We start from the raw sequence: 26311 nt of genomic DNA on the forward strand, positions 1-26311 counted from the left end.
CTTCACTACCTCCTGGAGTTTGCTCAGATTGATGTCTATTGAGTCAGTGATGCTATCTACTCATCTCATCTTCTGCCACCCCCTTCTTCTTTTGCCTTCAGTCTTTCCCACCATCAGAGTCTTTTCTAATGAGTTGGCTTTTCAAAACATGTGGCCAAAGTATTGGAACTTCAGCTTCAGCATCAGTCCTTCCAATGAATACTCAGGACTGATTTCCTTTAGGATTGACTGGTTTGATTTCCTAGCTATCCAAGGGACTCTCAAGAGTCTTCTCCAGCACCATAGTTCAAAAGCATCAGTTCTTCAGCACTCAGACTTCTTTGTGGTCAAATCTCACATCCATACACGACTACTGGAAAAACCATAGCTTTGAGTACATGGGCCTCTGTTGGCAAAGTGATGCTTTTTAACACACTGTCTAGATTTGCCATAGCTTTCCTTCCAAGAAGCGAGTGTCTTTTAATTTTGTAGCTGCAATCACAGTCTGCACTGCTTGGAGCCCAAGAAAATAAAATGTGTCACTGCTTTCACTTTTTCTACTTCTATTTGCCATGAAAGTGATGGGACCAGATGCCATGATCTTAAGTTTTTGAATGCTGAGATATATATGTATCTCACATCCTCTGTATCCATTCATCTGTTGATGGATACTTAAGTTGCTTCCCTATCTTTGCTGCTATAAATAATGATTCTATGAACATTGTGGTGCATGTACCTTTTCAGATTAGTGTTTTCATTTTCTTCACATATATACCCAGGAATGATCATATAGATCATAGGGTAGTTCTGTTTTTAGTTTTTGAGAAACCTCCCTACTATTTTTCCATAGTGACTGCACCAAATTTACTGTCCCATCTATAGTATATAAAGGTTCCCTTTTTTCTGTGTTCTCTCCAAAATTTGTTATTTATAGACTCTATGATGATAGCCTTTCTGACAGATGTGAGGTGATACTTCATTGTGGCTTTGCTTTGCATTTCTCAAATGATTAGCAATGTTGAGCATGTTTTCACTTGCCTACTGAGTATCTGTATGTCTTCTTTGCAAAAATGTTTGTTTAGGTCTTCTTCCCATTTTTTTGATATGGTTGTTTTTTTGATATTGAATTGTATAAACTATTTTTACCTTTTGGATATTAATGACTTGTCATCACATCATCTGCAAATATTACTCCCCATTCCATAGACTGTCTTTTTGCTTTGTTGATGGTTCCCTTTGCTGTTTAAAAACTTTTATGTTTGATTAGGTCTCATTTATTTATGTTTGCTTTTATTTCTTTTGCCATGGAAGACTGATCTAAGAAAATATTGTTACAATTTATGTCAGAGAATATTTTCCCTGTGTTCTCTTCTAGGATTTTTATGGTGTTATGTCTCAACTTTAGCTCTTTAAACCACATTGAGCTTATTTATACATAGTGGTGTGAGGGAGTTTTCTAATTTCATTGATTGACATGTAGCTTTCCAACTTTACGAGCACCACTTGCTAAAGAAACTGTTTTTTCCCGTCTTATATTCTTGCCTAGTTGATCTAGATTAATTGACTATAGGTATATGGATTTATTTCTTATGCTGTCTATTCTGCTCCATTGATCCATACATCTGTTTTCATGCCAATACCATGCTACCATGATTATGGTAGCTTTGTAGTGTTGTCTGAAGACTGTGAGGGTTATGCCTCCACTTTTGTTCTTTTTCTCAAGATTGCTTTGGCAAATCTGGGTCTTTTGTGATTCCATATAAATTTTGTTTATTCTAGTTCTTTGAAAAATGTCATGGGTACTTTCACAGGGAGAACATCAAAAGTGTAGATTGTTTGGGTAATATGGCCATTTTAACCGTACTAATTCTTCCAATTCAAAAAAATAGGATATCTTTCCATTTATTTGAATCATCTTCAGATTTTTTTTTTTTTAATCAGTGTTATATAGTGTTCAGTGTAGAGGTCTTTCACCTCCTTGGTTAAGTTACTCCCAGGTTTGTGTGTGTGTGTGTGTGTGTGTGTGTGTGTGTGTGTGGGATTTTAAATTGAATTATTTTTTACTTTTTTTTGGATATTTCATTGTTAGTGAAAAGAAAAGGAAGAGATTTATTTTTGTTAATATCTTGAATTAATCTATAACTTTTTATGTGGAGACTTTAAGTTTCTCTATATAGAGAATACAGAGAAGGTAATAGCAACCCACTCCAGTACTCTTGCCTGGAAAATCCCATGGACGGAGGAGCCTGCAGTCCATGAAGTCGCTAAGAGTCGGACACGATTGAGCTACTTCACTTTCACTTTTCACTTTTGCATTGGAGCAGGAAATGGCAACCCATTCCAGTGTTCTTGCCTGGAGAATCCCAGGGACAGAGGAGCCTGGTGGGCTGCCATATATGGGGTCACACAGAGTCGGACACGACTGAAGAGACTTAGCAGCAGCAGCAGTATCATATAGAGAATAATGCCAGCTGCAAATAGTGACAGACTTACCTCTTCCCTTCCAATTTGGATATGTTTATTTCTCTTTCTTGTTTCAATGCTGTGAACTGGACTTCCAATACTATGTTGAATAGAAATGGTAGGAGTGGGCATTCTAATCTTATTCCTGAATTTAGCAGTAAGGCTATCATCTTTCCACCATTGAGTATAAATTGACTGTGGTTTTCTGTAAATAGCTTTTCTTATGTTGAACTACGTCACCTCCATACTTTTTTAGTGAGAGTTTTTATCAAAAATGAATGTTGAATTTTATCAAATGTGTTTTCTGAGTCCATTGAGATGACCGTGTTTTTGTTAATGTGGTGTATATCACATTGATTGATTTGTTTATGTGGAACCATTATTGTGACCCTGGAATGAATTCAACTTGGTGATGATATATGATCTTTTCCAAGTATTGCTAGGTCTGGCTTGCTAATATTTTGTTGAGGACTTTTGCATCTATATTCATCAAAGATATTGGGATATAATTTTTGGTAGGGTCTTTTCTGGTTTTGTTATCAGGTGATGGTGGCTTCATAAAATGAATTTGAGACTGTTTTCTCCTCTTCATTTTTTTGGGGGGGAACTGTTTGAGCAAAACAGGTATAAATTATTAGCATGCTTGGTATAACTGCCTAGCTTCATTCACTTCTGTTAGCTTCATTAATCTTTTCAAATTTTAGTCTGTATTTTGTTTATTTCTGCTCTGACATTTATGATTTCTTTCCCTCTACTAATTTTAGGTTTCCTCTGTTCTTTTTTCTAGTCCCTCTGGGTATATATATGGTTGCTGCTGCTGCTAAGTCACTTCAGCCGTGTCTGACTCTGTGCGACGCCATATATGGCAGCCCACCAGGCTCCCCCGTCCCTGGGATTCTCCAGGCAAGAACACTGGAGTGGGTTGCCATTTCCTTCTCCAATGCATGAAAGTGAAAAGTGAAAGTGAAGTCGCTCAGTCATGTCTGACTCTTAGCGACCCCATGGACTGCAGCCTACCAGGCTCCTGCACCCATGGGATTTCCCAGGCAGGAGTGCTGGAGTGGGGTGCCATTGCCTTCTCTGGTATATACTGTTAGGTATTCTATTTGAGATTTTTCTGTTTCTTGAGGAAGGCTTGTATCACTGTTTATAAACTTCTCTCTTAGAACCACTTTGCTGGTGTCCCATAGATTTTGGACCACTGTATTTTCATTTTCATATGTCTCCAATATTCTTTCATTTCTTCTTTCATTTCTTCAGTGATCCATTGGTATAGTATAGCATTCATGTGTTTATGTTTTTGCAGAACTTTTCTTGTAGTTGACTTCTAGTCTTATAGTTTTTGTGGGTAGAAATGTTGCTTGATATTGTCTCAATTTTCCTAAATTTAGTGAGACTTGTTCTGTGGCCTATCATGTAATATATCCTGGAGAATTCTCAATGTCAGTAAGAAAAGAATGTGTAATCTGCTGATTTTGGATGGAATGTTCTATGTATCAGTTCAGTTGCTCAATCGTGTCTGACTTTTTGCCACCCCATGAATCACAGCACGCCAGGCCTCCCTGTCCATCACCCACTCCTGGAGTTCACTCAGACTCATGTCCATCGAGTCAGTGATGCCATCCAGCCATCTCATCCTCTGTTGTCCCCTTCTCCTCCTGCCCCCAATCCCTCCCAGCATCAGAGTCTTTTCTAATGAGTTAACTCTTTTCATGAGGTGGCCAAAGTACTGGAGCTTCAGCTTTAGCATCATTCCTTCCAAAGAAATCCCAGGGTTGATCTCCTTCTAAATGGACTGGTTGGATATCCTTGTAGTCCAAGGGACTCTCAAGAGTCTTCTCCAACATCACAGTTCAAAAACATCAATTCTTCAGTGCTCAGCCTTCTTCACAGTCCAACTCTCACATCCATACATGACTACTGGAAAAACCATAGCCTTGACTAGACGGACTTCAGTCGGCAAAGTAATGTCTCTGCTTTTGAATATGCTATTTAGGTTGGTCATAACTTTTCTTCCAAGGAGTAAGCATCTTTTAATTTCATGGCTGCAATCACCATCTGCAGTGATTTTGGAGCCCCCCAAAACTAAAGTCTGACACTGTTTCCACTGTTTCCCCATCTATTTCCCATGAAGTGATGGGACCGGACGCCATGATCTTCGTTTTCTGAATGTTGAGCTTTAAGCCAACTTTTTCACTCTCCTCTTTCACTTTCATCAAGAGGCTTTTTAGCTCCTCTTCACTTTCTGCCATAAAAGTGGTGTCATCTGCATATCTGAGGTTATTGATATTTCTCCTGGCAATCTTGATTCCAGCTTGTGTTTCTCCCAGTCCAGCGTTTCTCATGATGTACTCTGCATATAAGTTAAATAAGCAGGGTGACAATATACAGCCTTGCTTACTCTTTTTCCTATTTGGAACCAGTCTGTTTTTCCATGTCCAGTACTAACTGTTGCTTCCTGACCTGCATACAGATTTCTCAAGAGGCAGGTCAGGTAGTCTGGTATTCCCATCTCTTGAAGAATTTTCCACAGTTTGTTGTGATCCACACAGTCAAATGCTTTGGCATAGTCAATAAAGCAGAAGTAGATGTTTTTCTGGAACTCTCTTGCTTTTTCCATGATCCAGTGGATGTTGGCAATTTGATCTCTGGTTCCTCTGCCTCTTCTAAAACCAGCTTGAACACCAGGGAGTTCACGGTTCATGTATTGCTGAAGCCTGGCTTGGAGAATTTTGAGCATTACTTTACTAGCATGTGAGATGAATGCAATTGTGCAGTATTTTGAGCATTCTTTGGCATTGCCTTTGTTTGGGATTGGAATGAAAACTGACTTTTTCCAGTCCTGTGGCCACTGCTGAGTTTTCCAAATTTGCTGGCATATTGACTGCAACACTTTCACAGCATCATCTCTCAGGATTTGAAATAGCTCAACTAGAATGCCATCACCTCCACTAGCTTTGTTCATAGTGATGCTTTCTAAGGCCCACTTGACTTCACATTCCAGGATGTCTGGCTCTAGATTAGTGATCACACCATCGTGATTATCCGGGTCATGAAGATCTTTTTTGTACAGTTCTTCTGTGTATTCTTGCCACTTCTTCTTAATATCTTCTGCTTCTGTTAGGTCCATGCCATTTATGTCCTTTATGGAGCCCATCTTTGCATGAAATGTTCCCTTGGTATCTCTAATTTTCTTGAAGAGATCTCTAGTCTTTCCCATTTTGTTCTTTTCCTCTATTTCCTTGCACTGATAGCTGAAGAAGGCTTTCTTATCTCTTCTTGCTATTCTTTGGAACTCTGCATTCAGATGCTTATATCTTTCCTTTTCTCCTTTGCTTTTCACTTCTCTTCTTTTCACAGCTTTTTGTAAGGCCTCCCTAGACAGCCATTTTGCTTTTTTGCATTTCTTTTCCATGGGGATGGTCTTGATCCCTGTCCCCTGTCTCCGGTACAATGTCACAAACCTCATTCCATAGTTCATCAGGCACTCTATCTATCAGATCTAGGCCCTTAAATCTATTTCTCACTTCCACTGTATAATCATAAGGGATTTTATTGAGGTCATACCTGAATGGTCTAGTGGTTTTCCTTGCTTTCTTCAGTTTAAGTCTGAATTTGGTAATAAGGAGTTCATGATCTGAGCCACAGTCAGCTCCTGGTCTTGTTTTTGTTGACTGTATAGAGCTTCTCCATCTTTGGCTGCAAAGAATATAATCAATCTGATTTCAGTGCTGACCATCTGGTGATGTCCACGTGTAGAGTCTTCTCTTGTGTTGTTGGAAGAGGGTGTTTGCTATGACCAGCGCATTTTCTTGGCAAAACTCTATTAGTCTTTGCCCTGCTTCATTCCACATTCCAAGGCCAAGTTTGCCTGTTACTCCAGGTGTTTCTTGACTTCCTACTTTTGCATTCCAGTCCGCTATTATGAAAAGGACATCTTTTTTGGGTGTTAGTTCTAAAAGGTCTTGTAGGTCTTCATAGAACCATTCAACTTCAGCTTCTTCAGCATTACTGGTTGGGACATAGACTTGGATTACTGTGATACTGAATGGTTTGCCTTGGAAACGAACAGAGATCATTCTGTTGTTTTTGAGATTGCATCCAAGTACTGCATTTCGGACTCTTTTGTTGACCATGATGGCTACTCCATTTCTTCTGAGGGATTCCTGCCCATAGTAGTAGATATAATGGTCATCTGAGTTAAATTCACCCATTCCAGTCCACTTTAGTTCGCTGATTCCTAGAATGTCGACATTCACTCTTGCCATCTTTTGTTTGACCACTTCCAATTTGCCTTGATTCATGGACCTGACATTCCAGGTTCCTATGCAATATTGCTCTTGACAGCATCGGACCTTGCTTCTATCACTAGTCACATCCACAGCTGGGTATTGTTTTTGTTTTGGCTCCATCCCTTCATTTTTTCTGCAGTTATTTCTCCACTGATCTCCAGCAGTGTGTTGGGCACCTACTGACCTGGGGAGTTCCTCTTTCAGTATCCTATGATTTTTCCTTTTCATACTGTTCATGGGGTTCTCAAAGCAAGAATACTGAAGTGGTTTGCCATTCCCTTCTCCAGCGGACCACATTCTGTCAGACCTCTCCACCATGACCTGCCCATCTTGGCTTGCCCCACGGTCATGGCTTAGTTTCATTGAGTTAGACAAGGCTGTGGTCCTAGTGTGATTAGATTGACTAGTTTTCTGTGAGTATGGTTTCAGTGTGTCTGCCCTCTGATGCCCTCTTGCAACACCTACCATCTTACTTGGGTTTCTCTTACCTTGGGCATTGGGTATCTCTTCACGGCTGCTCCAGCAAAGCACAGCCGCTGCTCCTTACCTTGGATGAGGGGTATCTCTTCACCATCACCCTTCCTGACCTTCAACGTGGGATAGCTCCTCTAGGCCCTCCTGTGCCTGTGCAGCCACCACTCCTTGGACATGGTGTGGCTCCTCCCGGCCACTGCCCCTGGCCTCAGGCGTGGGGTTGCTCCTCCTGGCCACCACCCCTGACCTCGGATGTGGTAGCTCTTCCCGGCCGTTCCTGAGCTGTCGCAGCCTGGCACTGTCGGCCACTGCCCCTGTCCTCAGACGTGGGGTAACTCCTCTTGGCCGCTGGTCTTAATGTGCCATTTAAGGCCAGTGTTTCCTTGTTGATTGTCTGATGATCTGTCCATTGATGTCAGTGAGGCTTAAAGCCCCCTATTATTACAAGAAACACCTGGAATAACAAACAAATTTGGCCTTGGAGTAGAGAATGTGGCTGGGCAAAAGCTAATAGTTTTGCCAAGAGAATGCACTGGTCATAGCAAACACCCTCTTCCAACAACACAAGAGATGACTCCACACATGGATATCACCAGATGCCCAACACCAAAATCAGATTGATTATATTCTTAGCAGCCAAAGATGGAAAAGCTCTATACAGTCAGCAAAACAAGACCGAGAGCAGACTGTGACTCAGTTCATGAATTCCTTATTGCCAAATTCAGACTTAAACTGAAGAAAGTGGGGAAAACCACTAGACCATTCAGGTATGACCTAAATCAAATTCCTTATGACTGTACAGTGGAAGTGAGAAATATATTTAAGGGACTAGATCTGATAGAGTGCCTGATGAACTATGGATGGAGGTTCATGACATTGTACAGGAGACAAGGTAAAGACCATCCCCAGGGAAAAGAAATGCAAAAAAGCAAAATGGCTGTCTGAGGAGGCCTTACAAATAGCTGTGAAAAGAGGAGAAGCGAAAAGCAAAGGAAAAAAGGAAAGATATACCCATTTGAATGCAGAGTTCCAAAGATTAGCAAGGAGAGATAAGAAAGCCTTCCTCAGTGACCAATGTAAAGAACAAGAGGAAAACAATAAAATGGAAAGACTAGAGATCTCTTCAAGAAAATTAGAGATACCAAAGAAACATTTCATGCAAAGAAGGGCATAATAAAGGACAGAAATGGTATGGAACTAACAGAAGCAGAAGATATTAAGACGAGGTGGCAAGAATACACAGAAGAACTGTACAAAAAAGATCTTTAAGATGCAAATAAGCACAACGGTGTGATCACTCACCCACAATCAGACATTCTGGAATTTGAAGTCAAGTGGGCCTTAGGAAGCATGACTATGAACAAGTGGAGCTGATGAAATTCCAGTAGAGCTATTTCAAATCCTAAAAGATGATGCTGTGAAAGTGCAGCACTCAATGTCATCAAAGTTGGAAAACTAAGCAGTGGCCACAGGACTGGAAAAGGTCAGTTTTCATTCCAATCCCAAAGAAAGGCAATGCCAAAGAATGCTCAAACTACCATACAACTTCACTCATATCACATGTTAGTAAAGTAATGCTCAAAATTCTCCAAGCCATGCCTCAGCAACAAGTGAACTGTGAACTTCCAGATGTTCAAGCTGGTTTTAGAAAAAGCAGAGGAACCAGAGATCAAATTGCCAACATCCGCTGGATCATCAAAAAAGCAAGCGATTTCCAGAGAAACGTTTATTTCTGCTTTATTGACTATTCCAAAGCCTTTGACTGTGTGGATCACAATAAACCGTGGAAAATTCTTCAAGAGATGGGAATACCAGACCACCTGACCTGCCTCTTGAGAAACCTACATGCAGGTCAGGAAGCAACAGTTAGAACTGGACATAGAACAACAGACTGGTTCCAAATAGGAAATGGAGTGCGTCAAGGCTGTATACTGTCACCCTGCTTATTTAACTTCTATGCAGAGTACACCATGAGAAATGCTGGGCTGGAAGAAGCACAAGCATGATTGCTGGGAGAAATATCAATAACCTCAGATATGCAGATGACACCACCCTTATGGCAGAAAGTGAAGAAGAACTAAAGAGTCTCTTGATGAAAGTGAAAAAGGAGAGTGAAAAAGTTGTCTTAAAACTCAACTTTCAGAAAACTAAGATCATAGTATCTGGTCCCTCACTTCATGGCAAATAAATGGGGAAACAGTGGCTGACTTTATTTTGGGGGGGCTCCAAAATCAGTGCAGTTGGTGCCTGAAGCCCTGATATTAAAAGACACTTACTCCTTGGAAGGAAAGCTATGACCCACCTAGACAACATATTAAAAAGCAGAGACATTACTTTGCCAACAAGGGTCCGTCTATTCAAGGCTTTGGTTTTTCCAGTAGTCATGTATGGATGTGAGAGTTGGACTATAAAGAAAGCTGAGCACCGAAGAATTGATGCTTTTGAACTGTAGTGTTGGAGAAGAGTCTTGAGAGTCCCTTGGACTGCAAGGAGATCCAACCAGTCCATCTTAAAGGAGACCAATCCTGGGTGTTCATTCGAAGGACTGATGTTGAAGCTGAAACTCCAATACTTTGGCCACCTGATGCGAAAAGCTGACTCATTGGAAAAGACCCTGATTTTATGAAAGATTGAGGGCAAGAGGAGAATGGGACGAGAGAGGATGAGATGGTTGGATGGCATCACTGACTCAATGGACATGAGTTTAGGTGAATTACTGAAGTTGGTGATGGACAGGGAGGCCTGGCATGCTGCAGTTCATGGGGTCACAAAAAGTCGGACACGACTGAGAGACTGAACTGAAGTGTTTGTCTTATGTATTGAAGTGGTCCTATGTTGGGTACATATATATTTGCTATAGTTATATCTTCTTATTGGATTGATTCCTTTATCATTATGCAATATCCTTCTTTGTTGCTTCCTATAGTCTTTGTTTCAAAGTCTTTTTTATCTGATATAAGTTTTGATACACCAGCTTTGAGTTCTATTTACATGAAATATCTTTTTCCATTCTTTCAATTTCAGTCTGTGTGTAGCTTTATATATAAAGTCAGTCTCTTATAAGCAGATATATATGAGTCTTATTTTTGTATCCATTCAGTCAGTCTGTATCTTTGGATTAGAGCATACTGTCCATGTAAATTTATAATAATTATTGATATGTATGTACATATGGCCATCTTATTAATTGTTTGGGGTTGTTTTTGTAGTTCTTTTTTGTTCTTTTGCCACTTCTTTAATGATTAGATTATTATGTTAGTGTTATAACTGGATTCCTTTCTTCTTTGTGTGTGTTTATATATTAGAGATTTTTTTGTGATGTCACATATAATTATATTGATTATCTCTCAAGTCCAAATGGATTTTAACAAACTTGTATTCTATCTGTCCACAAAGTTTATTGTCTTTAACATCAAATTTAACATATTTTTTATGTATGTGTGTTAGTCACTCAGTCTTGTCTGACTCTTTGCAACCCCACAGACTGTAGCCCACCAGGCTTCTCTGTCCATGAAATTCTCTAGGCAAGAATATTGGAGTGGATTGCCATTTGCTTCTCCAGAGGAACTTCCTAAGCCAGGGATTGAACCCTGGTCTCCTGCCTCACAGGCAGGTTCTTTACCATTTGAGCTACAGGGAAGTCTTTTTTATGTATACCTTAACTAAATATTGTGGATATATATTTGATTGACCGCTTTCATCTTTTAACCTTCTTACTAACTTATATGGGCTTCCCCAGTGGCTCAATGGTAAAGAATCCACCTGTAATGCTGGAGCCACAGGAGACGTGGGTTTGTTCCTTGGGTTAGGAAGATGATACACTGGAGGAGGGCATGGGAACCCACTTCAAGTATTCTTGCCTGGAGAATCCCATGGACAGAGAAGCCTGGTGAGCTATAGTCCATAGAGTTGGACACGACTGAAGCAACATAGCACACATGCACACACTAGCTAATATGTGGTTGATTTACACCTTTTATACCTATTACCTTTACCAATGAGATTTTGTTCTTTTGTAATTTTCCTGTTTCTAGTTAGGGCATTTTCCTTTTCATATATATATATATATATATATATATATATATATATATATATATAAAATTGAATTATAATTTTAAAATTATATTATTATAATTAAAATCTTATATATTATATATATAATTTCTTAGTGTATATATATATATGACTTACAATGTTTCAGGTTCACAGCAGGTGATTCAGTTATACATATACACATATATTATTTTTCAGATTATTTTCCATTATAGGTTATTACAAAATATTGACTTTAGTTCCGTGTGTTAAATGGTAAATCTTTGATGCTTGTTGTCTATTTTTTCATTAGAAATCTAGCATTTATACTAAATCAAAGAAGTGAAATTAAAATTTCATATATTTTTTAGTTTTGCAAAAATTCATAAGCTTTCTAAAATATATATAGTATGCATATTTATATATATGTATACAAAAGCTTTTCCAAATGCTTGATAAAGTCTTCAGAAAGAACATAAAAAAAAGAAGAGATGGAGAAATTGGAAAACATAACTGAATGAAATGAAAGAATTGAATATGAAATAGAAAAAGTGAAACAAACTAGATAAAAGATCATCATAGAGTCCAGTTGTTTTAAAACATGACTGCTCACTAGAAACCTATCAGGAGCTCTGAGGGGAAAAAAGCAATACTTGAGCATTTTTACTTTTTAAAAGCTTCAAAGATAATTCTGATATGCATCTGGATTTTAGAAAATGATTACAGGGTTTTCTCTTAAATCCTAGTTTTGGTGATACAGAGTTGTATTATTTTTCTGTTGACCAATCATTATACAATGGTATTAAGTGAGTAACAGCTACATAATCAAGGGCTTCCCTGGTGGCTCAGAGGGTAAAGCGTCTACCTGCAAAGCAGGAGACCAAGGTTCGATCCCTAGGTCGGGAAGATCCTCTGGAGAAGGAAATGGCAACCCACTCCAGTATTCTTGCCTGGAGAATCCCATGGACAGAGGAGCCTGGTGGGCTACAGTCCATGGGTTTGCAAAGAGTCACACACGACTGAGTGACTTCACTTTCTTTCTTTCACTAGCTACACAATCACAAGAGTAAAAGATGTTCATCAGTTTTCACAATCAATATCCAGAGAAAAAGCAAAAGATAATTACAGTTGAAGCCATACTGGGAACATGATTAATAATACAAAATAATTACATATAATTTAGGGGGTCAAGTACCCACTCCAGTGTTCTAGCCTGGAGAATCCCAGGGTTGGCAGAGCCTGGTGGGCGGCTGTCTTGTCTATGGGGTCTCACAGAGTCAGACATGACTGAAGCGCCTTAGCAGCAGCAGCAGCAGGGGGTCAAATAGAGTGATGTGGTAAGTGGAAGTGCATACATGCACATGTTCTCATCCACCCAGCCAGTCTAGGTATTTTCGTTGGTGCAGTTAATCCTTTTACATTTAAGGTAATTATTGATATGTATGATCCGGTTACCATTTTCGTAATTGTTTTGGGTTTATTTTCTATAGGTCTTTTTTTATCTTGTGTTTCCTGCCTAGAGAAGTTCCTTTAACATTCATTGGTGGTGCTGCATTGTCTTAGCTTAGCTGGTCTGGCAAGTTTTTTATTTCTCCATCAAATCTGAATCAACATACTTAGATAGGTTTTAAATGTTGATATTTATATATCTATTTATATGCTGCTGCTACTGTGTCGCTTCAGTCGTGTCTGACTCTGTACGACCCCATAGACGGCAGCCCACTAGGCTCCTCTGTCCCTGGGATTCTCCAGGCAAGAATACTGGAGTGGGTTGCCATTTTCTTCTCCAAGATATCCACAAATGTAACAACTTAAAATATAATACAGTGAATTGAGGCAACTGCTGAGTTTTTGATAGATGTGTGTTCATTTTGTGTATACATATGTGACTCAGTTTAAATGGGTAGTTTTATACATTCACCTAGTGTTTCTTGTGGATGCAATTGAACATCAGTCAGTGAGAAAGTCTCACGATGCTCCCCTGGATCTGGGTCTTGGGTCCACCTGCCAATAGGCCAGCACAATCTTCAGGACCTCTTGGGCCATGGCCTGCCTACCAGCAAATTGACACCAGCTTCAAGACACATCAGACCACTCAAAATCCATACCAGGATTCAGGCCCACTTACAAGTGGACTAACACCAGCTTTAGGATTCCCTGGACTTTGAAGTAAGCCATGTCAGGAACCAGTCCTGCCTACTAGCAGATTGATACTAGATTCAGGAACCCCAGGCTCACAGGCACCTACCCTCAAAGCATAGTTATCTAGCTACCACCCATCTACCAGTAGGCCAATGCTTGCCCTGGAACCACCTTAGGCTCCAGAGCCAGCCATCTCATGACCTGGCCCCACTCACCAGTGGCAAGCAGACTCTGCACAAGGTAGATTCTGGCCACCATATGGACTGGGAGCCAGCCACAAGGGCTAGATGGTTGATAGTAGTCAGCCCACAACAATAGGACACATATAGCCCACATAGGGGACACCCCTAGAACATATAGCTCTGGATACCAGATGGGAGTGCACTCCTGGGAAGCATAGGGTATCTCCTACAAAATGTCACTTCTCCAAGATTGGCAAATGTAACCAATCTACCAAATACATTGGGGGGGGGGGGGGAAGCAAATAAGGTGACAGAGGAATAAGTCCCCTGCCTCCCCCACCAAAAGTAACAAGATAAAATTACAGAGGAGAAACAAGTATAGTGGAGATAAGCAATCTACCTAATAAACAGCTCAAAATAATGACTGTAAAGATGTACAAAAACTCAGGAGAATATTGGAATAGTTGGAAGTCTTCAACAAAGAGAAAATGCAGAGAAGAACCAGAGATGAAGAAAATAATAACTGCAATTTTAAAATACACTAGAAGGAATCAATATTGGATTAAATGATACAAAGAAACAGATCAGTGAGCTGGAAGACAGAATAATGGAAATGACTGAAGCTGACCTGAAAAAAGAATGAATAAAAAGAAATGAGGATAGTTTACTATCATTCACATTATAGGGAAAGGGTCCCAGAAGGAGAAGACACAAAGTAGAGGCAGAGAATATATTTGAAGATATAAAAGATGGAAATGTCTCTAAGAAGGAAGAGGAAGCAAACATCCAGATTAAGGAAGAACTGTGTCCTAAAAAAGATCAACCAAAAGAGTAACAGACCAAGACACATTATAGTTAAAATGTCAAAAATTAAAGAGGGAGTGGGACTTCCCTGGTGGTCCAATGGTTGAGAGTCTGCTTTGCAGTTCAGAGGATATGGGTTTGAACCCTGATTGGGGAGCTAGGATCCCATATGCCACAGGGCAACTAAACCCACCCACATGCCACAACTAGCACCACAATGAAAGACACCACATGTGACTTGACTCATTCAAATAAATATTACAAAAAAGAGGGAGTACTAAAAAGCAGCAAGGGAAAAGCAATAAGTTGCATGAAAGGAAATTCCCATAAAGTTATCTGCTGACTTTTAAGCAGAGGTTGTGCAGGTGAGAAGGGAGTGGCACTATATACATAATGACACAAAAGGCAGAAAGCTACAACACACACCCATCAAGGCTTTCATTCAGATTTCATTCAAACTCATTGTCCACCAAAATAAGTTTTATAGACAAGTAAAAGCTAAAAGAGTTCAGCACCATCAAACCAGTTTTACAACAAATGTTAAAGGGACTTCTCTAAGTGAAAAAGAAAATGCCATAGCTTCTGGTTCAAGATGGCAGAGTAGGATGTGCACTCATCTCCTCCTGCGAGAGCACTAAAATCTCAACTAGCTGTTGAACAACCATTAACAGGAGGACACTAGAACCCACAAAACAAAAAACAAAAAACAAAAACAAAAACAAAAACAAACAAACAAACAAACAAAAAAACCCCCCTATGTCCAAAGACAAAGAAGAAGCCACAGTGAGATGGTAGGGGCTGCAATCATGATAAAATAAAATTGCATACCCACCAGGTGGGCAACCCACAAACTGTAGAAAAATAATACCAAAGAAGTTCTCCAACTGCTGTGAAGGTTCTGAACCCCAAGTCAGGCTTCCTAGCCTGGGGATCCAACAAAGAGACTGAGAATCCCCAGGGAATCTGACCATGGAGTCCAGTGGATTTTATTATAGCACTTTCAACTGAGTAGGGGAAATATAGACTCCAGTCTTAGAGGGAACACACAAAATCTTTGCACACAAACACCCAGGAGAAAGAAGTAGTAACTCCACAGGTGACTGAACCAAAACTACTTGCTAGTGTTGGAGGGTCTCTTGTGGAGGTGTGGGTTGGCAGGGGTTGTTCACCAGGGATAAGGCCCTGGCAGCACATCTGGGAAGGTACCTGTTGGCCCTCTTGGAGGTTGCCATTAACCCTACCAGATAGACTGTAGACCCTAGGGCTGGGATGCCTCAGGCCAAACAACTACCAGGGAGGGAGCCCAACCCCTCCCAACAGCAGAGAATTGGATTAAAGCTTTACTGAGCAAGGCCCTGCCCACCAGAACAAGAACCAGTTTTTCCCACTGCCAGTCCCTCCCATCAGGAAGCTTACACAAGCCTCTTATCCTTATTCACCAGAGAGCAGACAGAAGCAGCAAGAAGATCAACAGTCCCACAGCAGCTAAAACAAAAACCACATTACAGAAAGTTAATTAGAATGAAAAAGTAGAATGTTATGTCTCAGATGAAGGTAAACAATAAAACCTCAGAAAAATAACTAAATGAAGTGGAGATAGGCAACCTTCCAGAAAAAAAGAATTCAGAATAATGATAGTGAAGATAATCTAGGATCTCAGAAAAGCACTGGAGAAGATATAAGAAATACTTACTAAAGACTTAGAAGACAAAAAGAACAAACAAAGATGAATAATACACTGTGCTGAGCTGTGCTTAGTTGCTCAGTCATGTCGGACTCCTTGTGACCCCATGGACTGTAGCCATGCAGGCTCTTCTGTTACTGGGATCTCCAGGCAAAATACTTGAGTGGGTTGCCATGTCTTCCTCCAGGAGATTTTATCTTCCCAACCCAGGAATTGAACCCAGGTCTACCCACATTGCAGGCAGATTCTTCACCATCTGAGTCACCAGGGAAGCCCAAGAATATTGGAATGTGTAGCTGATCCCTTCTCCAGGGGATCTTCCCAACCCAGGAATTGAACCAGGGTCTCCTGCATTGGAGGTAGATTCTTTACCAGCTGAGGTACAAGGGAAGCCTGAATAGAAGGAATCAATAGCAGAATAACTGAGGCAGAAGAACAGATAAATGATCTGGGGGACAGAATCACTGAAATCACTGCTTCAGAACAGAATATAGAAAAAAGAATGAAAAGAAATGAAGACAGCCTATGAGACCTCTGCTGCTGCTGTTGCTGCTGCTGCTGCTGCTAAGTTGCTTCAGTCATGTCTGACTCTGTGCGACCCCATAGACGGCAGCCCACCAGGCTCCCCTATCCTTGGGATTCTCTGGGACAACATTAAATGCACCAATATTTGCATTCCCAGAACAAGAAGAGAGAAACGATCTGAGAAACTATTTGAAGAGACAATAGCTGAAAACTTCCTTAACATGGGAAAGATAATAGTCAACAAAGTCTAGGAAGAACAACTTTACAATGAATGCTGTCAAACTGACAAAGCTAAAAGACAAAAATATTGAACGTGATAAGGGAAAAATGACAAGGGAACTCTCATCAGGGTAATAGCTGATTTCTCAACAGAAACTCTACAAGCCAGAAGAGAATGGCTTTACAAATGGCTATATCAAAAGTGATATATTTGAAGTGATGAAATGGAAGAGCCTACTACCAAGAATACACTACCCAGCAAGACTCATTCAAAAAAGTCAAGCAGTACATGTCAAAGCTGTCATTGTTCAGTCATTCAGTTACATCCAACTCTTTACGACCGCAAGGACTGCAGCATGCCAGGCTCTTCTGTCTTTCACCATCTTCCAGAGCTTGCTCCAACTCATGTCCATTGAGTTGGTGATGCCATCCAACCATCTCATCCTCTTTAGTCGCCTTCTCCTCCTGCCTTCAATCTTTCCCAGCATCAGGGTCTTTTCTAATGAGTCAGTTCTTTGCATCAGGTGCCAAAGTACTAGAGCTTCAGCATCAGTCCTTCCAGTGAATACTCAGGATTGATTTCTTTTAGGACTGACTGGTTTGATCTCCATGCAGTTCAAGGGACTCTGAAGAGTCTTCTCCAACACCACAGTTCAAAAGCATCAATTCTTTGGCACTCAGTCTTCTTTATGGTTCAACTTTCACATCCATATATGACTACTGGAAAAACCACAGCTTTGACTATATGGACCTTTGTTGGCAAAGTGATGTCTCTGCTTTTTAATATGCTGTCTAGGATGGTCATAGCTTTTCTTCTAAGGAGCAAGCGTGTTTTAATTTCATGGCTTCAGTCACTGCAATGATTTTGAAAATGAAAAGCCCAAGAAAATGAAGTCTCTCACTGTTTCCATTTTGTCCCATCTATCTGGCATGAAGTGATGGGAATGGATGCTATGAACTTAGTTTTTTGAACGTTAAATTTTGAGCCAGATTTTTCACTCTCCTCTTTCACCTTCAAGAAGCTCTAGTTCTTCTTCACTTTCTACCATAAGGGTGGTGTGTATCTGAGGTAATTGTTATCTCTCCCGGCAATCTTGATTCCAGCTGTGCTTCAGATAGCCCCCCAGGCATTTCACATGATGTATTCTGCATATAAGTTAAATTTATATTAAAGAGAATTTTAATACTACTAATAATTTTAAACAAATGAGAAAACGTGGTATCTCCTTAGCAACAAGCATAAGGGAATATACATCATAGACCATCAGAGACAGCACTGGAAAAAAAAAAAAAAAGTCCTTCACTGGGACAATTTCAAGTGCTGAAAAGTTAATAAAAAGAGGGCCTAAAAGAATAGAAGCAGTAGGGAAACTGAGCATATATGTTAAAGACCACACAGTGAAAAAATTAGAAACTTTCTCCACCAAGAGAAAGCACTACTCTATATATTCAAAAAGCTTACATAAAAATTGCCATAGCCTGTAAGTTTGGGTCCTTCATGCTAGTGTTGGCTAGTTTGCTGTTGTTTTGTCACTATGATGTGTCAAACTCTTTTGTGACCCAATGGACTAAAAACCATCAGGTTCTCTGTCCATGGGATTTTCCAGGCAAGAATATTGGAGTGGGGTTGCCATTTCCTTCTCCAGTGGATCTTCCCAACAAGGGATTCAACCCATGCCTTTCAGGCAAATTTTTTACCACTGAGCCCTGGTATCAAATACTGCTCTGTAGGGCTAGAAACACAATTCTAGAGAGACTGTTATTTTCCTATCAGGATTTGGATATTTTCACACTGTCTTTTGGCATTCATTATTGCTTTTTAAAATAAAAGTATTGTCTTCCTTCTAGGAAGCCAGTCTTTTTCTCTCCAATTGCTTTCAAGATCTTCTGTGTCTTTGAGACTTCACCATTTCACTATGCTGAGTCTAGGCATGGGTTTCATATTATTTATACTACTTGGAAATTGTTGGCCTTCTTAAATTTGTGGATTAGTATCATTGATAAATTCTGAAAAATTCTCAGTCATTATCTCTTCAAATTGTGCCTCTATTCCATTTCTCTCCTCTACTACTGATACTTCAGTTAAACATATGTTGGAGTGTCTCATTATATCCTTGTTATTGTTTAACTTTCTTTCACATTTTCTATTTTTCTCTTCTGCATTTGGATAACATGAATATGTCATTTCACTAATTCTCTCTTCACTTGTCTATATGCTGCTAGTCCCATTTATTGAGTTTTCAGCAGGTGGCAGAAATTAAAAACTACTACAAGAGAACTGTAAAACCAGAAAGCTAGCAACGTTAACATTTGAGTGACACCAACAAAGACAATTCATTTAGTCACTTGTTACGGTCCCTTTATAAAACTTGTCAGTATGGATTACCTCCTCTTCCCTGGTGGCTCAGACAGTAAAGAATCCTCCGGCAAAGCAGGGGATCTGGGTTTGATCCCTGGGTTGGTAAGATCCCCTGCAGAAGGGAACAGCTACTCACTCCAGTATTCTGGCATGGAGAATTCTATGAACAGAGGAGCCTGGCATGCTACAGTCAGTCCATGGGGTTGCAAAAGTTGCATATGACTGAGTGACTTTCACTTTTCTTTTTCATGGATTACCTCAGAGGCAAAGCATAAGCCAAGAATTTAAGTGCATGTAGTATGTTTGGGGTGTGATCTCAAAAAACAGTGTTATGGAATTGAAGATGTGAGAAAGGAAAGGAAGCATGCTAATAAAGGGCTTACTATTAACATCAAGTAATTACAATTGAAGCAACTGAAGCTTAATACTTCTGGAAGAACAGTGTTTCTACAACTTCAGAATGTATAAACATCACCTATTTTTTTCATTAAATTATTTCACCAAGAGAAAATCTAAACTAGTATTGTCTTTTACGAAGTATGTTAAAATGTATTGGTCTTTTTTATTACATAAATCTGTACTTACTTTTGGAGAAGGCAATGGCACCCCACTCCAGTACTCTTGCCTGGAAAATCCCATGGACGGAGGAGCCTGTTAGGCTGCAGTCCATGGGCTCGCTAAGAGTCGGACACAACTGAGCGACTTCACTTTCACTTTTCACTTTCATGCATTGGACAAGGAAATGGCAACCCACTCCAGTATTCCTGCCTAGAGAATCCCAGGGATGGGGGAGCCTGGTGGGCTGCTGTCTAAGGGATCACACAGAGTCAGACACGACTGAAACGACTTAGCAGCAGCAGCAGTACTTACTTTCCTTTCCAAATATATTTATCTCCCTACAGAGTTAGTAATTGCAATGTTAGGTAACAGACCATAGAACTTCAGGGGTTCCAAGAGCACCCTCATATTTGATAGTTTGCTGGTAAGACTCAGAACTCACTGAAAGCTGTTATAGTCACAGTTACAGTTTATTATAGGGAAAGGAGATATTAAAACCAGCCCAGGTAAAAAGCACATAGGACAGAGTCTAAGAAAGTAATACTGAGCTAGAAGGCAATGGCAACCCACTCCAGTACTCTTGCCTGGAAAATCCCATGGACGGAGGAGCCTGGTAGGCTGTAGTTCATGGGGTCACGAAGAGTCAGACACTTACTGAGTGACTTCACTTTCACCTTTCACTTTCATGCACTGGAGAAGGAAATGGCAACCCACTCCAGTGTTCTTGCCTGAAGAATCCCAGGGATGGTGGAGCCTGGTGGGCTGCCATCTGTGGGGTCGCACAGAGTCGGACACAACTGAAGCGACTTAGCAACAGTAGCAGTCTTCTACAAGTCATGGGGAGTATTAATTTCCTGGTAGCAATATCTGCCAATACAAAGTACTGCCAAATGCAGATGGTCACATGAGCCTTGGTGTTGAGAGTCTTTCTTTGGCTCCATCACAGTGGCATGATTGATTGCCCACATGGCTGACTTCAGTGTGCTCTTAAATCACACTATCTGTCTTGGCTCAAGGTCCCCAGGCAAACAGAGTTACTTCTATCAGGCATAACACTTCATGAGCTTAGAGATTACCTTACAAACCCAAAGGTAAAAAATCCAGATCTCTTATGAGGCAAGTTTAAATCCTTTACTATACTGCATCTTACTTCCCTTTTACTGTGTGTAGTCATTACCCTATATTCTTATTCACTTCACTAAGCTTAACTGCCACATTATGATATTGATAAAAATATAACTAAGCATGGACTTTTGTAATGAATATGCTTTTAATAACTGGTAGACTTTCAACTGTATTGGAAAAAATCAATTTGTTTGATATCTGAAGCCAATCTGATTCAAAGCTCAATCTTACTCTAATATCACCACTATAGTCTTCTTTTCCATATATAGGTCTTCTTTACTACAATATATCATAATTTGCAAAATAATGCTCAGGATAATCAATCCACTATGGAATACCTTTTATTGAGTATCAGGATAATCAATATCCAGCCTTTTGAAAACTATCAGTGTACATCAGATAATTATATTCCCCTTGCATGAGAGGATTATTATCCTTAAAATTACTTAGGAGTTCATTGTGTTCTCTGAGGCCAGAAAGAGAACTCCCTAAAACTAGCTAAAACCCTGAAGACTGCTACTCTTTAAATATTAGTGTTTCTAAATTATGTTTCAGATCACCTCTGCAAAACAAACTGTGGAGTGATATGTATAGGTATACATGTAAAAATGCATTATCTAATCACTTTAACAGAAATCCCTATTTTATTTTTGCTAGTTAGATATCAGAATGCCCCTTGGTCACTTTGTAACATACAGATGTCCATTTTCTAATGTGACTAGTGTCCACATTTAAAACCTTGACAACAAAAATAAGTGTTATGCTGGAAACAAAGCCGATACTTTACAAATGAGAGATTCTAATATAGTATTTATGGAAATCTTATGTAATATTAAAATTAGTAAACATAAATAACTTTCCAATGTTGAATAATTCTTTTACAAAAGCGTTGAAACATTTTTTTCTACTCTTGAAGAGAAAAAACATTCCTTTGAATTAATATAAGCACCAACAAAAAATTTTTCTCCAAATTAGAAAAATATTTTATCTAAAAATTAATGCCAGAATTTTTAACAACAGTATAATATTTAAGATAAGTAGCTAAGGAAATCTTATAATTAGGCTATAATACATATTGAATATTATTTAGTATTATTTTCTGTCTTAAATTCTTGGAAGAGAATATTTTTACAAAACATACAACTGTAACTAAATTTTAAAATAAATGTAACAAAGAATTGTCAACTAAAAAATACAGTCACAACCTGAAAGTAGACACTTATTTGGTGGGAATGTTTAGGACTCTAAGCCTTGGAGACAGCATCTCAGTAGCTCTGAGAAAAGTGCTCCAAGAGGGCAAGAGGGGAAGTCAGGCTATATACAAGTGCAACAGAGGGAGCAGACAGTTTGAATATCAAAGATCAGTATCAAGGTAAGGAATTTGGCATTCTATGTATGGGAAGATGCAAGTCTCTGGAATCACTGAATTCATTCCTGTCATATGCACCTCAGCTACCTGGGGCCAATCTTGTTTCTTTGTTCATTTTGCTTCTTGCATTCCCCCAGCTCCTCAGCAATCACCATGGGGAGTGGCAGCATCCACTGGATCCCAGTTTTGGGAGCCTTCATTCACATTTGGAGGTCAGAAAATGCTGATGACTGTGACATCTCTTGTTTATTAACATGGCAGGAGATATTTTCATTTCACAGAAGTAATAAACATTTTTAATCCATAAACAGCAGCATTTCATAATATGATAATCAGCATAAGAATAATAGTAAATTTACATATATATTATTTTCTAAAAAATTTTAAGACATACTAAAGGTATTGAAAATACCTATGGGAAATTAAAGCATAAATTAGTAATACTAAAAAATAAATACATCTTCTGAATACTTTCATCTAGTTGCTTAGCTACAAAAATATTCTCATTCTTTATTATGTTAGTGAGATTCTAAACATTAAAACAAATGCAACATCTCAGGTTAAGGTTTTAGAATATTAGTTGTTTCTAAGGATTTCCTGCCCTCCAGTGGTATCTGCCTTAACATTTTCATTGTACCTTTCAACATTACAAAAAGAAGACTCCTCATTTCTACATTTACATTTTGAAATTATATCACATTGTATGGCAGCATCTAATTTTTCCTCCATTTTAAGATCACTCTCTGTTTGCACCCATGCATCGCACCTTGCAACCTGTAGAATGCAGTTATTACTGGTTTTGCTTTCCAATATGTGTGCTGAATTACACTGAGACTCTGGGGACTGATGTATATTATTATTCACTGAGAACTGGTTAAAATTCTCATTTTTTTTATGAAATTTGGCACTGTTATTAATAACCTTATCACAAGGATATTTTTCCATGTTTTCTAAATAAAAATTATTAGTTGTTTCTTTGGTTTTGATGGATCTCGTATTTGAATCTTCAGTTTGATCTTCATCTTCTGATGGCTAAAAGAAATTAGTAATTTTGCTGTAAATAATGCTTACATTAAAATAATTATTCAATCACTTCAAAGGAGACATTCTTAAAATTTACATTATAGAAACTTTAAAAAAAAGAAAAGACTTTAATAGGTGGCAAATCAACCTAGATTTTTTTTTAAAATCAAGGTTATAGATTTTAAAATAGCATGACATAATATTAAGAATCCTTATATTAAAGGGCTTCCCTAGTAGCTCAGCTGGTAAAAAATCTGACTGCAATGTAGGAGACCTGGGTTCGATTCTTGGGTTGGGAAGATCCCCTGGAGAAGGGATAGGCTACCACTCTAGTATTCTTGGGCTTCCCTGGAGTCTCAGCTGGTAAAGAATCTACCTGCAACGTGGGAGACCTGGGTTCAATCAGGTGGGAAAATCAGGTTGCAGAATTAAGACCTGGGTTCAATCAATGTGGGCAAAGGGATAGACTACCCACTCTAGTATTCTTGGGCTTCTGTGGTAGCTCAGCTGGTAAAGAATCCACCTGCAATGTGGGAGACCTGGGTTCAATCCCTGGCTTGGGAAGATTCCCTGGAGAAGGTAACACTACCCACTCCAGTATACTGGCCTGGAGTCCATGGGGTTGCAAACAGTTGGACACAACTGAACAACTTTCACTTTTTTACTTATATTAAGGATGGAAAAGCACTAAAATGAGAAGACTTTTTTCTCTTATTAGTCCTCATAATCATAGGTGACATCCTACCTTTTCACAGAGATGAAATGATATAGAACATATACTCTTCAACTACTTTAAGAGTAGAGTAGAACTTTGAATTAAAAAGCTAACACATACAATTTAGTATTCACTCCTTGACTGTTTAAGTCAAAAAATATCTATATTGTATCTTTCATGGACTCAGTCTCAAGAAGACTTATTAAGAATAGCATCAGCTAACAGAAAAATACACAAAAGAAAAGTTAAATAGTACTAAATATAACAATCACTAGATAAAAAGTCAAATGTTAAGAATTTTTAATAGGCCTAGATTCAATTTAGTAACTTTAATTTTTCAACTTCAACAAAAATCTGTCCTAATTACTAAACAAAATACTCTTTTTAATAAAAAATCCTATATAAAATATTATTTTAGCTAAAAATAAAAAGCAAAGTTAACATTAAAAAACCTAAAATGAAATATAAGCCTTAGCTGATTGATACTAAAATAGGAAAAGTAAGCCCAATAAATAGTATTAAAACTGACAGGGCACAAATTAGAGAAAATAAAGATCAATGCACTTATTCAAGAAATAAATATTGAGTTAGCATCTGCAATGTGAGTGGAGCAGACATGATTGCTGCCCTCTGCATCACACACCTCAACAGAAGAATGTTGGATCCCATCAAAAAAAGATACCCCACATCTAGGGGCAAAGGAGAACCCACAGCAAAATGGTAAGAGGGGCAAAATCACATTTAGAATCACACCCCCTACCCACCAGAGATGTCAGAGGGCTCAAACAAACTTTGTGCACACCAGGACCCAGAGACACCACAGAGACTGAGCCAAAACTGTGTTTGAGTGTCTCCTGCAGGGTCAGCAGTAGACTGTTGGAGATGCAGGGGCTCTGGGTGCAGCAGACCTGGGTATGGCATAAGCCCTCTTGGGGAGGTCACCATTAACCCCACCATAGATCCATCAGAACTTACAGGGGATTGGGAAACACAGTCTTGGAGGGCACAAACAAAAGCTTGTGCACACCAGGACCCAGGAGAAAGGAGCAGTGACTCCACAAGAGACTGACCCAGATTTGGTCATGAGTGTCCAGGAGCCTCCAGTGAAGGCAGGAGTCAGTGGTGGCCTAGCTGCAGGGTTGGAGGCACTGAGTGCAGCGGTTTCTGCATGGGACCTTTTGAAGGAGGTCTCCATTATCCACCATAGTTTGGCCTCAGGTCAAGCAACAGGGAGGGAACACAGCCTTTTCTTTTTCAACAGAAAATTGGATTAAAGATTTACTGAGCATAGCCCACCCTTCAGAACAAGATACAGTTTCCCTCTCAGTCTCTCTCTCCCATCAGGAAGCCTCCATAAGTCTCTTATCCTTCTCCATCAGAGGCAGTGCAGTGCAGTTGAGTCACTCAGATGTGTCCGACTCTTTGTGACCCCATGAATCGCAGCATGCCAGGCCTCCCTGTTCATCACCAACTCCCAGAGTTCATTCAGACTCAGGTCCATTGAGGTGGTGATGCCATCCAGCCATCTCATCCTCTGTCATCCACTTCTCCTCCTGCCCCCAATCCCTCCCAGCATCAGACTCTTTTCCAATGAGTCAACTCTTCACATGAGGTAGCCAAACTACTGGAGTTTCAGCTTTAGCATCATTCCTTCCAAAGAAATCCCAAGGATGATCTCCTTCAGAATGGACTGGTTGGATATCCTTGCAGTCCAAGGGACTCGCAAGAGTCTTCTCCAACACCACAGTTCAAAAGCATCAATTCTTTGGCGCTCAGCTTTCTTCACAGTCCAACTCTCACATCCATACACGATCACTGGAAAAACCATAGCCTTGACTAGACGGACCTTTGTTGGCAAAGTAATGTCTCTGCTCTTGAATATGCTATTTAGGTTGGTCATAACTTTTCTTCCAAGGAGTAAGCATCTTTTAATTTCATGGCTGCAGTCACCATCTGCAGTGATTTTGGAGCCCCCCAAATAAAGTCTGACACTGTTTCCACTGTTTCCCCATCTATTTCCCATGAAGTGATGGGACCGGATGCCATGATCTTCGTTTTCTGAATGTTGAGCTTTAAGCCAACTTTTTCACTCTCCTCTTTCACTTTCATCAAGAGGCTCTTTAGCTCTTCTTTGCTTTCTGCCATAAGGATGGTATCATCTGCATATCTGAGGTTATTGATATTTCTCCCGGCAATCATGATTCTAGCTTGTGTTTCTTCCAGTTCTGCATTTCTCATGTACTCTGCATAGAAGTTAAATAAACAGGGTGACAATATACAGCCTTGACGCACTCCTTTTCCTATTTGGAACCAGTCTGTTGTTCCATGTCCCATTCTAACTGTTGCTTCCTGACCTGCATATAGGT

The 26311-nt window shown here is 39.5% G+C and overlaps 1 protein-coding gene across 1 annotated transcript in view; it reads right to left on the reverse strand.

Moving 5' to 3' along the window:
• Positions 1-22327: 22327 nt before the first annotated feature.
• REDIC1 (regulator of DNA class I crossover intermediates 1) overlaps positions 22328-26311 on the reverse strand; it is a 92103-nt gene continuing 88119 nt past the window's right edge. The window contains 1 exon segment of the mRNA XM_069584616.1: positions 22328-23239. Coding sequence (XP_069440717.1) covers positions 22784-23239 — 456 coding nt within the window. The 3' untranslated portion in view covers positions 22328-22783.

The sequence above is a fragment of the Ovis canadensis genome, chromosome 3, assembly GCF_042477335.2.
Source record: "Ovis canadensis isolate MfBH-ARS-UI-01 breed Bighorn chromosome 3, ARS-UI_OviCan_v2, whole genome shotgun sequence".
NCBI lineage: Eukaryota > Metazoa > Chordata > Mammalia > Artiodactyla > Bovidae > Ovis > Ovis canadensis.